Consider the following 14,017-nt stretch of genomic DNA (forward strand, 5'->3'; position numbering starts at 1 on the left):
GCCGCGCCCCCCCTCAGACCCCGCGCCGCCAGCCACACCACCCGGCGGACAGGTAATTAGCGCACGGGAGGCTTTGGAGGCGGGGAGCGGGATGAGGGCAGGGATAGTCGGGGCCGCACGCACGGAGCCGAGCCTGCAGGCGGGCGGAAAGGAGTCTGGGAGCCGCTCTGGGCTCGTGGGCTGGTGGCCGGACACGGCGGGGCGGGTCCCTGCGTGGGGCTGCAAAGTGCGGGCCAATCGAACGCATCCCCGGCCCCTCCGGGCCTCAGCGTCTGCACAATGTGGCGACATTGTCCCGGCGTCGCCGCGCGGACTGAGCCCGTGTGAAGGGGCCACTTCCAGTCAACGCTCAGCGCAGGGCGCCCGCGCTCGTTCCGGGCCCGGGACCTGTCCGCTAGCGGGTCCGCCCGAGGTGCCGGGAGAGCCGGTCGGGGCCCGGGACGCCGACCCGGCCACTGAGGGCGCCGCAGCCCCCGTCGGCCCCCGGCCCCGCGGGCATCGTGGGCCGTGAGGGAGCCGTCCTGCGCTCCCCGCCTTCAGGTCGAGGTCTCCGAGGGGCGAGCTCCGCGCTGCTCACCCTGAGACCAGAGGAAACGGCGTCCGCGGACCGTGCTGGTGGAGACCCTGTCTCTTTTGGCTCTTCCGAGGCGCCGTAGACGGACTCCGGTGCGTCCCTAGCAACCGTTAGCGCGGGCGTCTCCTCCCGGGCTCGCTGCGTCCCCGCCCACAGGCGCCAGCGGTTGGCCCGTGGGTACTGTCAATCGGCGCCGGTCACTCTGCCATTGGTCGGTGGGGCTAGAGGCGCGGATGGGCTCCCGCCCGGCGGGTGATGGGAGCTCGGCGCGTGACTCTCTGCGGCCTCAGGTGAGCTACCTGCACAGGGGGAGCCGGCCCGCGCCCCCGCGCCGCCCGCGTTCCCTCCGTGCGGCCCGGCCGGCTGGTGGTCCGCTTGCCGCCCTGCGGCCGTTTGCCCCTGGCCGCGCCCTCGCGCGTCTCTCCGCGCGCCTCGGGGTCTTGGCCTCGGCCTGGCCCCACCTGGCGCTCCGTCCTCGCCCCTAGAGGGACTGTGTGCGCCTTGTCCCCCTACTGGAAGGGGGCCAGGAGGAGGGAGACCGCGTCTCGCTCTCGGCTCACGGCGCCCGGCACGTAGGAGCTTCTCAGTAGACGTTTGTGAGGCGAGCCATGGGCTGTAGCGCCATGTCCATGCTTCCCGACGTCCCCACTACACACCTGGGCTTTATCTTTAACCTCCTCACCAGTGTTTCTTTTCCTAGACAAGGGCCGTGGCCTTGGGATGCGGTCTTGATGACTTTTATCCCCTTACCTTCCACATCTCGCCCAGTAAACCTATATCAATTCTATGTCTAATTTCTCTTGTGGCTTCCCCTCTCCGTCTTTCTGCTGTTGCTTTAAGTTAAGACCTCATAATTTTTTGCCTGGATGACTGTAACTACCCCCTCCTCCCCCACTGGTCAGGTTGCTTCCAAGCATAGACCTCTAAATAAGATCCGTACTGCTTGGGCCGGCATAGGAGGCCCTGGGAATCCCAACCAGCTTCTCCAGGCCCATCTCCACCGACTCTCATGTGCGCTGAACTCCTCCCCAAGGGCTCTGTGGGAATCTTTCCCTTACTGTGGTTCTGCCTGGGAGGCTTCTTCACTCTACTTTGCTGGGCTCAGCCCTGCTGGTGCCTCCTCCAGGATGCCTTTGAGGACCTTTCAGGTCTGAGAGGTGCCCTTTGCTTACACCCTCCCTCGCAGCAGCCATCATCCTGGATACTCTGTAGCGTGCCTTGATGCAAGAAACAGAGAGATAGTCTCAAAATGGGTCTGACGGTGAGTGAAGTTATCGGCCCCCAAGCCTGAAGTCCAGAGGAAGGCATGTTTTACGGTAGGTTCATCCAGTGGCTCGAAATGACATCTTGCCATTTTCAGCTCTGCTCGCCACCGTGTTAGCTTCATCCCGAGGCTGGTTCTGCTCTCGGCTGTATAGCAGTGGTGGCAGCAGTTGGAGCTATTTGCTTCCCAGCGTTTGTTCTAGTGGGAGAAAGTCGGTTGCCTCCAGAAGTTCACCCATAAGAGCAAGGAGTACTATTCCAGAAGCTCCCTGCAAAGCTCTCCTTCTGTTTGGTCGGGGGTGGGGAGTGTCACTCACACCTTCTGGAATCAGAACTAGCAACGGGAGTAGGATTGCTCTGAAGCACCATCAGGTGCTCTCTGGGTCCAGCTTCCCACATCTTCTGCTCAGAGTGGCTACAAAACAGAACAAAATAATAGCCCCCCCCCCCAAAAAAAAGAAAACCCACACACACAGCAAAAAAACAACACCTATTCTAAAAACCTAGGCCTGGATTAGGCCTGAGTCAAAACTGAACTTGTAAAAAAGGAAGAAATCTAAGCCTGTGTGAAGCTACGGTCTGTGCTCTCAGGGGCCAGCCTGGGGCTGTGGCCTGAATGTGCTGTGCAATGCTGAACTGGCTCGGCAGACTGCAAACAGCACAGGAGGCACCAAGGGAAAACGGATTGTCTTTTCTGCCTCCACTTCTTGATTTATCAACTTTAGACACTATTTACTTCCCCCCAGGAAGGACAAAACATTTTGTTCCCTCCTCCTCTCTCGGCATTTCCTTCCTTCCTCTCCCTGTTTCTTGTCAGTTTTATTATACAAAGTAAACTTTTGTAATAGTTACAATGTATTCTGAAGAGTTTTATTACTTTCTTTTACAAAGTAAAGTTTTATAGCATTTACTGTGTAGTCTGAAGTCATAATCAAGTCTTCTGGGCTTTGTCTATAGGCTGGTTATAGAAGTGGAAAACTGAAATATGATCATGTTGTTGTTAGTTATTGCAGAATAATTAGTGCATTGAGATGCTTAAGGAAATATCAACCTGTGACATTTAAATGTTGCTACTTGAAGGAGAGCAACACATTCTAATAAGTTTATTATTTCGCTTCTTTCTTGCTTCCTACTCACCATTTGGTTCATAGCCAGCTATTGCTTTTTAGGGTCCTGTGCGGGATATAAACATGTACATGTAAAACATCTCAATTTTCCAGTATATACTAATTGATTCATTTGCAATATTAGTCACAAATCAAAACAGTAAAGTGAACATGTTTAAACTCACCACCCAAATTAGGAACTGGGAGACCCTGTGCCATTGTGCCCTCCCTCATTGCAGCTTGCTGCTGGACCCTCATAGGACATCTCCTGCCTGAAGTTTGGGTTTGTCACATAACTGTGTACCACTAAACAATATATTTAGATGAAGGGGGTGTGATAGAAGGGGAATCCTATTGCTGATAGTCTTTCGTAACTTGATTTTTTTCACTTATATTGCTAACATTTATCCTTGTGTGTATAGAATTTGTTTTCAGTGCTATAATTCATAGCATGAATATACCAGAATTTTAAATCTATTTTCTAATTGATGAATGTTTAGGTTTTTTCTTTTCTTTATTTCTTTTGCCGTTATGAACCATACAGCCTTGAATGTTCTTGAGTGTGACTTGCTACCCATGTGTAAGAATATCTATAGAATATAAATCTAAGAGTGGAAAGTACTGTCAGAGAAGGAGAATGTTTGACTTAAATTGTTTTCTAAAGAGATTATATTAATTTGTTAGCCTTCCCGTTGATCCACATCTTTATCAACATTTGGTATTAGACTTTTTAGATTCTTAATTTTTGCTGATTTAGTAGGTGTAAAATTGTCATGATTATGCTAATAAAGTTAAGCTTCTTGTCATAGGTTTATAGGATTTTCTCTTGTGAAATTCTTGTTTCTATCTATTGCCCATTTTTCTTTTTATTTTCCTTTTTTAAAATTGAAATGTAGTTGGCATACAGTATTGGTTTCAGGTGTACAACATAGTGGTTTGACATTTATATACTTTAGGAAATGATCTCCACAATAAGTTTAGTAACCATCTGTCATCATACAAAATTATTACAACACTGTTGACTATATTCCCTACATTACATCCCTGTGACTTATTTATTGTATAACTGGGAGTTTGTACCTCTTAATCTCCCTCACCTATTTCACTAATCCCCCCAGCTACCTCCATTCTGGCCACCACCAGGTTTTTTCTCTGTACTTACGAGTCTTTCTGTTTTGTTTCTGCATTTGTTTTGTTTTTTGTTTTCTAGAGCCGCATATAAGTGAAATCATATGGTATTTGTCTTTCTCTGACTTATTTTGCTTAGCATAATAACGTCTAGATCCTTCCATGTTGTTGCAAATGGCAAGATTTCATTCTCTTTTTGGCTGAGTAATATTCAATCATATGTGTGTGTATATATATATATGTATGTATGTCTATATATAATTTTGTATCCTGTAACCTTACTGAATTCACTTGTTAGTTTTAATATTTTTTTGGTGGGATCTTTAAGGTTTTTAATACATAGTGTCATGTCATCTGAAAATAGTGACAATTTTACTTCTTCCTTTCCAGTTTGAATACCTTTTGTTTTTTTTTTCTTGTCTGATTGCTTAGGCTTGGACTTCTAATACTATGTTGAATAAAAGTGGTGAGAGTAGGCATCCTTATCTTCTTCCCAATCTTAGACGAAAAGCTTTCAGCTTTTCACCATTGAGTATGACATTAGGTGTGTTTTTGTCATATATGACCTTTATTATGTTGAGGTATATTCCCAGTATACCCACTTTGTTAACATTTTTTGTCATAAATGGAAATTGGATTTTGTCAAATGTTTTTTCTGCATCTATTAAGATGATTGTAGGATTTTTATCTTTTGTCTTGTTAATGTGGTGTATCATGTTGATTGATCTGCAGATACTGAAACACCCTTGCATCTCTGAGATAAATCTCACCTGCTCATGGTGTATGATCCTTTCAATGTATTGTTGAATTCAGTTTGCTGGTATTTTGTTGAGGATTTTTGCATCTGTGTTTGTCAGGGATATTGGCCTGTGGTTGTTTTTGTAGTGTCTTTGTCTGGTTTTGGTATCAGTGTAATGCTGGCCTTGTAGAATGAATTTGGGAGTAATTCTTGCTTTTCAATTTTTTGGAATAGTTTGAAGAATATAGGTATTGACTCTTCTTGGTAGAATTCACCTGTGAAGCCATCTGGTCCTGGAGTTTTGTTTGTTGGGAGTGTTCTGATTACTGATGCAATTTCACTACCAGTAATCAGTCTGTACAGATTTTCTGTTTCTTCCTGATTCAGTCACTTGGAACATTGTATGTTTCTAGGAATTTATCCCTTTCTTCTAGATTGTCCAATTTGTTGGTGTATAACTTTTTATAGTAATCTCTTATTGTCCTTTGTATTTCTGTGGTGTCAGTTGTAACTCCTCTTTCATTTCTGATTTTATCTGTACCCTCTCTTTTTTTTTTTTTCTTTGATGAATCTGGCTAAAGGTTTATAAGTTTTGTTTAATCTTTTGAAAGAACCAGCTCTTAGTTTCATTGATCTTGTTAATTTTTTGTCTCTGTTTCCACTCTGATCTTTATTATTTCTTTCCTTCTACTAACTTTGGGCTTTGTTCTTCTTATTCTGTTTCCTTTAGGTGTAATGTTAGATTGTTTATTTAAGATTTTTCTTGTTTGTTGAGGTAAACCTGAATTGCTATAATCTTCCCTCTTGGAACTGCTTTTGCTGTGTCCCATAGATTTTGGCTCATTGTGTTTCTGTTTTCATTTGTCTTGAGGTTGGTTTTTTTTTTTTTCTTTCCTTTCCTCTTTGATTTCTTTACTGATCCATTGGTTGTTAAGTAGCCTGTTTAGCCTCCACATGTTTGTGTTTTTCCATTTTTTTTCTTGTAATTCATTTTTCATTTCATGATGTTGTGCTCAGAAAAGATGCTTGATATGATTTCAGTCTTCTTAAATATACTGAGGTGTGTTTGTGGCCTTTCACGTGATCTGTCCTGGAGAATGTTCCATGTGCACTTCAAAAGAATGTGTATTATGCTGTTTTTGGATGAAGTGTTCTCTATATATCTGTTTAAAGTCAGTCTGATCTGATGTGTCATTTAAGGCCAGTGTTTCCTTATTGATTTTCTGTCTGGATGATCTGTCCATTGATGTGACTGGGGTGTTAAAGTCCTCTACTGTTATTATGTTACCACCTATTTATCTCCCTTTACATCTGTTAATATTTGCTTTATGTATTTAGGTGCTCCTATGTTGGGTGTATATATATTTACAAGTGTTATATCTTCCTGTTGGATTGAGTCACTTTATCATTTTGTAATGCCCTTCTTTGCCTCTTGTTACAGTCTTTGTTTTAAAGTTTATTTTATCTGATATAAGTATTTCTACCCTAGCTTTCTTTTATTTCCATTTGCATGAAATACCTTTTCCTTGCCCCTTCACTTTCTGTCTGTGGGTGTCTTTAGATCTGAAGTGAGTCTCTTGTAGGCAGCATATATATGGATCTTGTTTTTTCATTTATTCATCCATTTTATGTTTTTTGATTGGAGCATTTGGTCCCTTTACATTTAAAATGATTATTCATAGGTATGTACTTATTGCCATTTTGTTAATTGTTTTCTGATTGTTTTTGTAGTTCTTCTCTGTTTCTTTCCTCTTCTCTTGCTCTCTTACCTTGTGATTTTTGTGACTATCTTTAGTGTTACGTTTCTATTTCTTTTTTTTTGTTTATGTATTATAGGTTTTTTTGTTTGTGATTGTCATGAGATTCATATATAACAAGCTATATGTATATGTGATTATTTTAAGTTGACAGTTGCTTAAGTTCAAGTGCATTCTAAAAGCCCTACATTTTACTCCCTCCCCATCCCACATTTTATGTTACTGATGTCATATTTCACATCTTTTTATTTTGTGTATCCCTTAACTACTTATTATAGGTATAGGTGATTTTACTACTTTTGTCTTTCAGCCTTTCTACCAGTTTTATAAGTGGTTGATCCACTGCCTTTTCTATGTTTGCCTTTACCACTGGGATTTTTTTTCTTTCACTGTTTAAAAATGTCTAGTTGTGGCCTTTTCTCTTCTGCTTAGAGAAGCCCCTTTAACATTTCTGTAAGGCTGCTTTAGTGGTGCTGAACTTGTTTAGCTTTTGCTTGTCTGTAACACTCTTTATCTCCTTCAAATCTGAATGTTAGCCTTGCCAAGTAGAGTATTCTTGGTTGTAGGTTTTTTCCTTTCATCACTTTGAATATATGGTGGAATTTCTGCAGAATTTCTGCTGAAAAGTCAGCTGATGGTCTTCTGGGAATTCCTTTGTATGTAACTAATGGTTTCTCTCTTGTTGCGTTTAAGATTTTGTATTTATCTTTAACTTTTGGCATTTTAATTACAGTGTGTCTTGGTGTGTACCTCTTTGCGTTCATCTTTTTTGGGGCTTTCTATGCTTCCTGGACCTGGATGTCTGTTTCCTTCCCCAGGTTGAGGAATTTTTCTGCTATTATTGTTTCAAATAAGTTCTCTGCCCTTCCTCTCTCCCTTCTCTTGCTGGAACCCCCGTAATTTGAATGTTAGTATGTTTGTTGTTGTTCCAGAGGTCCCTGAAACTATTCTCATTTTTATTAATTCGTTTTTATTTTTTCTGTTCAGCTTGGGTGATTTCTACTACTCTGTCTTCCAGATCTCTGATCTGTTCCTCTGTCATCTAATCTACTGTTGATTCCTTGTAGTGTATTTTTTCATTTATTGTATTCTTTAGCTCTGATTGGTTCTTCTGTATATTTTCTAACTGTTTGTTGAAGTTCTCACTGTGTTCCTTCGTTCTCCTCCTGAATCCTATGGGCGTCTTTATGATCATTACCTTGGAGTCTTTTATCAGGTGGATTACTCATATCCATTTAGTTCTTTCTCTGAGGTTTTCCATTTGGAATGTATTCGTCTGTCTCTTCATTTTGCTAATCTTTATTTCTTTGTTTTAGGTAGGTTGGTTGTGTCTCCCAGCCTTGGAGAAGTGGCCTTAGGTGAGAGGTGTCCTGTGGCACTCAGCAGCACACGCGCCTCTGGCCACCAGAGCCAGACGCTTCAGGGCTGCTCCCTGTGTGGGCTGCGTGCGCCCTTCTTTTGTGGTGGGGCCCACTGCTGTGGGTGTGCTGCCGTGTGGACCTGGGCCCCAGCCCAGCTGCTTGTGAGGCCCAGCCGCGGGAAGTTGCTGTGGGCACGCTGGTGGGATGGGCAGAACAGCTGGTGCTACTAGGCTAGAGGGAGGATTCCAGAATTGTGCCCGGCAGCCCCGGTGTCAGCGCTGTGGAACGTGATCACAGAAATGGCCACGGCCAGTGTCCCCGTCCCCGGGGTGAACCGCAGCTGCCCCCTGCCTTTCCAGGAGGCTCTCGAAGATCAACAAGTGGGTTGACCCAGGCTCCTTTGAAACCACTGCCTCTGTGCTGGATTTCAGAGTGTGTGAGAGTCTGTGCACAACCTTTAAGAGCAAAATCTCTGTTTCCTACAACCTTCCAGTTCTACTGAACATAAGCTGTACTGGTTTAAAAAAAAATTAATTTCTGAAAAGCTGGTTTGATTCTTTCAATATCTTCCTAGTTATTTTGAGAAACTCTTGTTTGCTCACTTTTGTGAGCAAAAGACTCCATCTTTTATAGTTTTAAACACATTTGCAGTTATTTCTACCATCTAATCTTCCTGTGTATCTGACTTTGTTGTTTGATTTTTCTGCAGACTTTCACTCATGGTATCTTGTTTTCTTGTCTGTTTAATTGAAAGAGAGCATATTTGGTTAATCTTAATCTTTGGAAAATCTCAGGCCTCTATTTAGGATGCTTTGTTTCTGAGAGGATTGCTTTTGCCAGGATCTTGGGGGTGCTGCTGAATTAGGGCCACACTTCCCTCTTCAAGGGTCCCTGGCGCCTTTTAGCAGTCTAAGGGTAACTCTCTTGTCTCTTGAGGTGACTCACTCTCCCAGTTCTGGTTTCAGCTCATGTGTATTGATTTTACCTTTTGGAAGTTTCTCCTACTTTCAGGTAGCTCACAGATGCCATGGCAACCATATTCTTGGTGAGACCTAGTTGTTCTAAAATGCAAGGGCCACATAAGAGTTACCCAGTCCACTATATTCGTAGTCTTATTTTTTTTCTAGAACTTTTGTCTTTTGTTCTTTAATTCATCTGGAACTAATTTTTGCACATGGAAAGTCATAGGGATGCAATTTTGCCCCAAACTAATTATTCTAATTCCATTTAAAACTAGCAGATCACAGTTTTTAAGCACTTACAGTATGCCAGCCCCAACTTAGGTCTCTGAATCCTCACAAGAGTATCATGAGGCGTGGATTATTGTTAATCACATTTTACATATGAGGAAACTGAAACTGGAAGGTCAGGTGCCTGTCCAGGGCCTCACCGAGCTGGGGAACATGCTGGTGGTGCCCTACTGATCTTCACTGTATGCCAGTGTCCCTTCGGTCTGCTTCTGAAATTGGTTATGTTCTACTGTCTATTTTTGTTCCTCTACCTGCAATGACCTTTGTGTATGTAGCTCTGTGGCGTGTTTTGATGTCATCATCTTTCCACACAGGTCTTAGTGGGACCTCCAGTTTTCCCTCTGTCTAGGGGGCCCCCCATACCACCGAGCTCAGCACGCAGCCTAGGTGGGCATTGCCAGGCCCTCATGTTAACATCTGAGGGACCTGGGGCATGAGCGTACCAGAGACCCCACATTGCTGTCACCGTATGCAAAATGATGAATCAGCCCACAAACTGTTCACTGTGAAAGGCACTGCCCTCCTACCCTGATGAATCTTTATGATGACTTTGAAGCCAGGGTGGGATGGGTGGGTTGGGCTTCCTTAGAGTTCTTTGCTGTACCGTGGTGGCATGGGAAGGGACAGCTGCCAGGTCCATCCTGTGCTGGGAGGGCACCCCCGCCTGCTGTTGAAGCTTGGTCTCTCTCTGCCTTCTCATTGTTGGAGCAGGGCTGCTCCTCGGCCTGTCCTTGGGTCCGTGGGTGCTGTAATATGGGAGGAGTGACGAGGGGAAGAGGCCGGTGCGGGTCTGGGGAGTGGGCTTCAGGCCCTCTGGCCGGGAGCTCTGGGTTCCGCATGCCCAGAAGGTGATCCAGAAGTGGGGTGCAGGCTCTAGGGGCACGTCGCCCTGGCCCTGGCCTCCTCCTTCATCAAGGCCCCTGGCCTGGGCCTCCTGGCAGTGGATCTGTACTGTAGTGCGAAGTGTCCTTCACAGCTCCTTCCTGCTCTGTTCTGGTTTTCCCCCTCTTTCCTTCTCTCTTTCTCATCCCTTCTTATGCACTTCTCTCCGTCCGACCATCCTCGCTTCGTAGGCTCTGACCCAGGATGGCTCTTGGGCGCGTGTGAGTCTTTTGGGGCTGAGCTGAGCTCAGCCTTGTGAAGAATTAGTTGCCTAAACTGCCTTTGTTCTTGCCTTGCAGACGCTGATCTGTTCACTTCATCTTCCGGTGGACGACTGTCCCGCTGGCCCGCCAGCTCCCGATGGAGGACAGAGGCTCCATGGCCTCAGAAGAGGACCGCCGGGTCCAGGGCGGGAGCCTCTCCCTGCCAGCGCCGCCGGAGGGCCCTGCCGCGCAGATCGCCTCTGAGCCCAGCAAGGCCCGGTCCTTGGCCCACAGGCAGCCGTGCAGAAGGAACGGGCTGTCGAAGCTCTGCCAGAGCAGGACGGCGCTGTCCGGTAGGCAGCCCTTCTCATCGCCGGGGGCGTCCGCCTTGCCTGTGAAAGTGGGGGCCACGCCGGGCTCCACTCAGGGGCTCTGCTCCTGCAGAGAAAAGGCCTTCGTTTCAGGCGATGCCGGCAGGACCCTCTCCTGTCACGTTTGTTCTGCTGTGATTCTTGTGCAGAAAACTCCTTTTCAGGCGGCGGTTGGAATCGGCCTGCGGTCCAGGGTCAGGGTTTCTCACTCCGGGGTGTGTGAGACGGCCGGGCTGGGCCGGGTGGGCTGCCACGAGCCAGACTCAGTTTTATTCACTGGGCTCAGCGCATGCTGACTGACCGCGCCCAGGCTCCTGCTTTCCTCCCGGATGCAGGCGGGTTAGACGGGCTTGCGGGCGGCCGTGCCTGGGGTTGGCCAAGAAGTGGTAGGTGCCACTGCCCCCCCTTCCTTATTTCTCTGCATCAGCTGGTGCCTGCGGGGCCCAGACCCAGCCAGGAGGAAGGCGCTGCTCTGCCTCGGCGGCTCATCGTCGGAGGGGGTACCTGGGGGCCAGCAGGTGCTTGCTGGGGGTTGGGAGGCCCGGACCGCGGGGAAGCCTGTTAGGACAATGGGGAGGTGGCTGGAGCTGGGGGAAAGGGCTGCAGGGGGAGGGAGGGGGTGGGTCTGGTCTTGGGAAGAGGGGAGGAGGATCTGGAGGGACCGGCTGTGCTCAGGAGGCAGATGCTGTGGCGGTGGCCTCGCTGGTCTGTGAGGCGGGCAGGTCCCCCGGGAGTGAGGGCTCCAGCCGGGGGCGCTGGCCGGGGAGGGGTGGGAGGAAGAGGCAGAGCTGGCGTCTCAGTGCCTGTCCCGAGGCCTGAGGGTGGTTGGATTGAGCTTGGCACTGGCTGCCTGGGAAGAGGAGGCCCAGGGCAGATGGCCGTGTGGTTTCCAGCCTCAAAGAATGGTCAGGGTGGGCCCACTGACTGGGAAAGTCAGGCGTCCTCTCTGAGGGGCCCGGAGCGGAGAGCAGGGAAGAGTCATGTTCGCTTGTTTGGTTTCTGAGCTGCTGGAAGGATGGAGTTGACACTCACTCCGCTGGGAAAGAGGGGGAGCCGGCAGCTGGAGCCCAGGGGAGGGTCGGGGCTGCGGGTGTGAGTGGGGGGCCATCAGCACACATCCTTGTGAAGTGTATATAAAGCCACCAGGGATGGTTGGAGGTTCTGAGGCTGAGCCTGGGGTCCTGCAGTGGTGAGAGGTGAGAAGGTGGTGCCCTGCTGAGGGCAGGCAGTTTGGGAGGAGAGGAGCGGCCCTCCTGGCCCAGCGCTGCTGAGGCGTGGGGAGGGTGGGGTGAGGCCTGGGAATTGACCGCTGGGACTCGGGAGCCCCTGGCGATGTTGCTGAGAACTGACTTTCTGGAGCAGCGGTGGGGAGTGACCCTGTGGGTGAAGGAGGAGGGAGACCCAGGGCAGGTGGTGAGACAGCAGGGAGCTCTGGAGTTTGTGAGACTTCACAGGGACAGGTGAGGGGTAGCAGCTGGAGGGACTGAGGGTCTTGGACCAATGGACACGGGAGCATGCCCCTTGGAGGGGTGGGTGGGAAGGGACTTCAGAGGGTTGTTTGCATAGTGTTGAGGTCCTTTGTGCTTCTGTGTGGTGGTTGTCTAGGCGGTCTGTGGGGAATGTTCAGATGCACGTGGAGAGTGTGAATCAACCCTGCAGGTCAATTTCGTCCTTGGATCCTTTTGCAGGAGCTAGAGGCGGGGACTGTGTGTTTTGTGTGTTTCAGCCACGCAAGGTTTAAAGTGTCCCTTCCTTTGCTTTCCAGGAGACAGATGGAGCTCCTACTGTTTGTCGTCATTGGCTGCCCAAAATATTTGCACAAGCCAATTGCACTGCCTGGCGGCGCCTGAGCAGGCGGACCTGGCAGGGTCCCTGGGCAGCACGTCCTGCTGTTCCCTGCTGCGGGGCTTGTCCTCAGGGTGGTCCACACCTCCGCTCCCGGCCCCTGTGTGCAACCCCAGCAAGGCCGTGTTCACCGTGGACGCCAAGACCACAGAGGTATGTGCTTTGGTTTGTGACCTAGCCGTGAGTTTGGGGTCTGTGCCTTCAACCTATAACCTCAAACAGAGGCACTTGAGTGTTTCGGGTGCAATGAGAAAAGGGGCTGGTTCTACCTACATAGTAGCAAAAGAGAGGGGACTTTGGAGACCTACCTCAGTGTTAATCAGTCGAAACATATTGAATCCTCTCATCAAGGCAGAGATTCAAGGAAAGGGAAACAGCGCATTATCTACTCATGCTTTTGCTCAAGCACTGCCTCAACTAAAATAGGACTGGATATTCAGTGTTTGAATTAAATGTGTTTGCCTCATGCACGTTGGTGTGCAAAGAGCTGAGACTGTCAGGCGGGCGGGCCGTGGGGCGTACATCCCCGTCTCCCCCGCCTGGCCTTCACGACGTGGTGTGTCCATCTCGGCGGGTGGAGGGTGGGTGGTTTCAGTCTCAGTGCCGCTGCTGCGCTGGCCGCTGGTCATTCTTGTTTCCATGCGGTTGAGACGCCGGAGGACCCGGGGCGGCTCTGCTGGGAGCGCGACGGCCGCGGGACGTGGCGGAAAGGACAGGTCTCTGGGCCGTCCCCGCAGGGCCCCGCGCCACCTCCTCGCTGCCTTCCCCTCGGCTGTTCGGGAGTCAGAGGAGCTGCTGGTGACGCGGGTGCCCTCCTCTCTGCCACCTCAGATCCTGGTGGCCAGCGACAGAGCCTGCCGGCTCCTGGGGTACAGCAGCCACGACCTGATTGGCCAGAAGCTCACACAGTTCTTCCTGAAGCCAGAGTCCGACGTGGTGCAGGCCCTCAGTGAGGAGCATGTGGAGGCCGACGGCCACGCCGCCGTCGTGTTCGGCACGGTGGTGAGTGTGGGCCTCTCGGCTGCCGGTGGTCACTGCCGGCGCCGTCCTGCCCTCAACCTCGGCACGGGGAGCAGCTGGGGCGGCGGGGGGAGGCCGTGTCGGAACCGAGACGGTACTGCTGCTGGCCTGGCGCGTCCCCGGTACTCCTGGATCAGGAGGAGCCTTGACCGCGTTGCAAGCCTGCAGGGCCCACACCAGGTTCCCGAGGAGTCGCACGGTTCTGTTGTCTCCCATCCACATCTCCCTGCCCTGCTTGTTTGGTGGTCTTGGAGGGGCTGCATGGCTGCAGGGTTTCCCTGGAGCTTTGAGCCTCCTTGTGTGTCCCAGCCGGACGCTGATGGGCCGACCTGCATGTTAGATGCTGAGCCCTGAGCCTCAGGCACCAAAACAAGTTAGATAGGACCAACTACATCCAGGAAATTACCCGTCCACGAGACGACTACCTAGAAGGAAATTCAGACGTTCAGCATGTATTGGTGTCTGTTCTTTAAGAAATTACAGACACCGCTTTTTCCCCTGCTTTGTTACCATGAGGC

At 49.3% G+C, this 14,017-nt stretch overlaps 1 protein-coding gene across 11 annotated transcripts in view; it reads left to right on the forward strand.

Moving 5' to 3' along the window:
* The first annotated feature begins 1 nt into the window (after nt 1).
* PASK (PAS domain containing serine/threonine kinase) overlaps nt 2-14,017 on the forward strand; it is a 39,582-nt gene continuing 25,566 nt past the window's right edge. For 5 of the 11 annotated variants that reach the window (XM_082396957.1, XM_082396958.1, XM_082396960.1 and 2 more), the window contains exons 1-4: nt 772-864; nt 10,360-10,727; nt 12,400-12,632; nt 13,311-13,481. In XM_082396957.1, coding sequence (XP_082253083.1) covers nt 10,421-10,727; nt 12,400-12,632; nt 13,311-13,481 — 711 coding nt within the window. In that variant the 5' untranslated portion in view covers nt 772-864; nt 10,360-10,420. The other 6 variants (XM_082396953.1, XM_082396959.1, XM_082396954.1 and 3 more) reach the window with 5 other exon arrangements.

The sequence above is a fragment of the Balaenoptera borealis genome (assembly GCF_965194805.1).
Source record: "Balaenoptera borealis genome assembly, chromosome: 6".
Taxonomy (NCBI): Eukaryota; Metazoa; Chordata; class Mammalia; order Artiodactyla; family Balaenopteridae; genus Balaenoptera; species Balaenoptera borealis.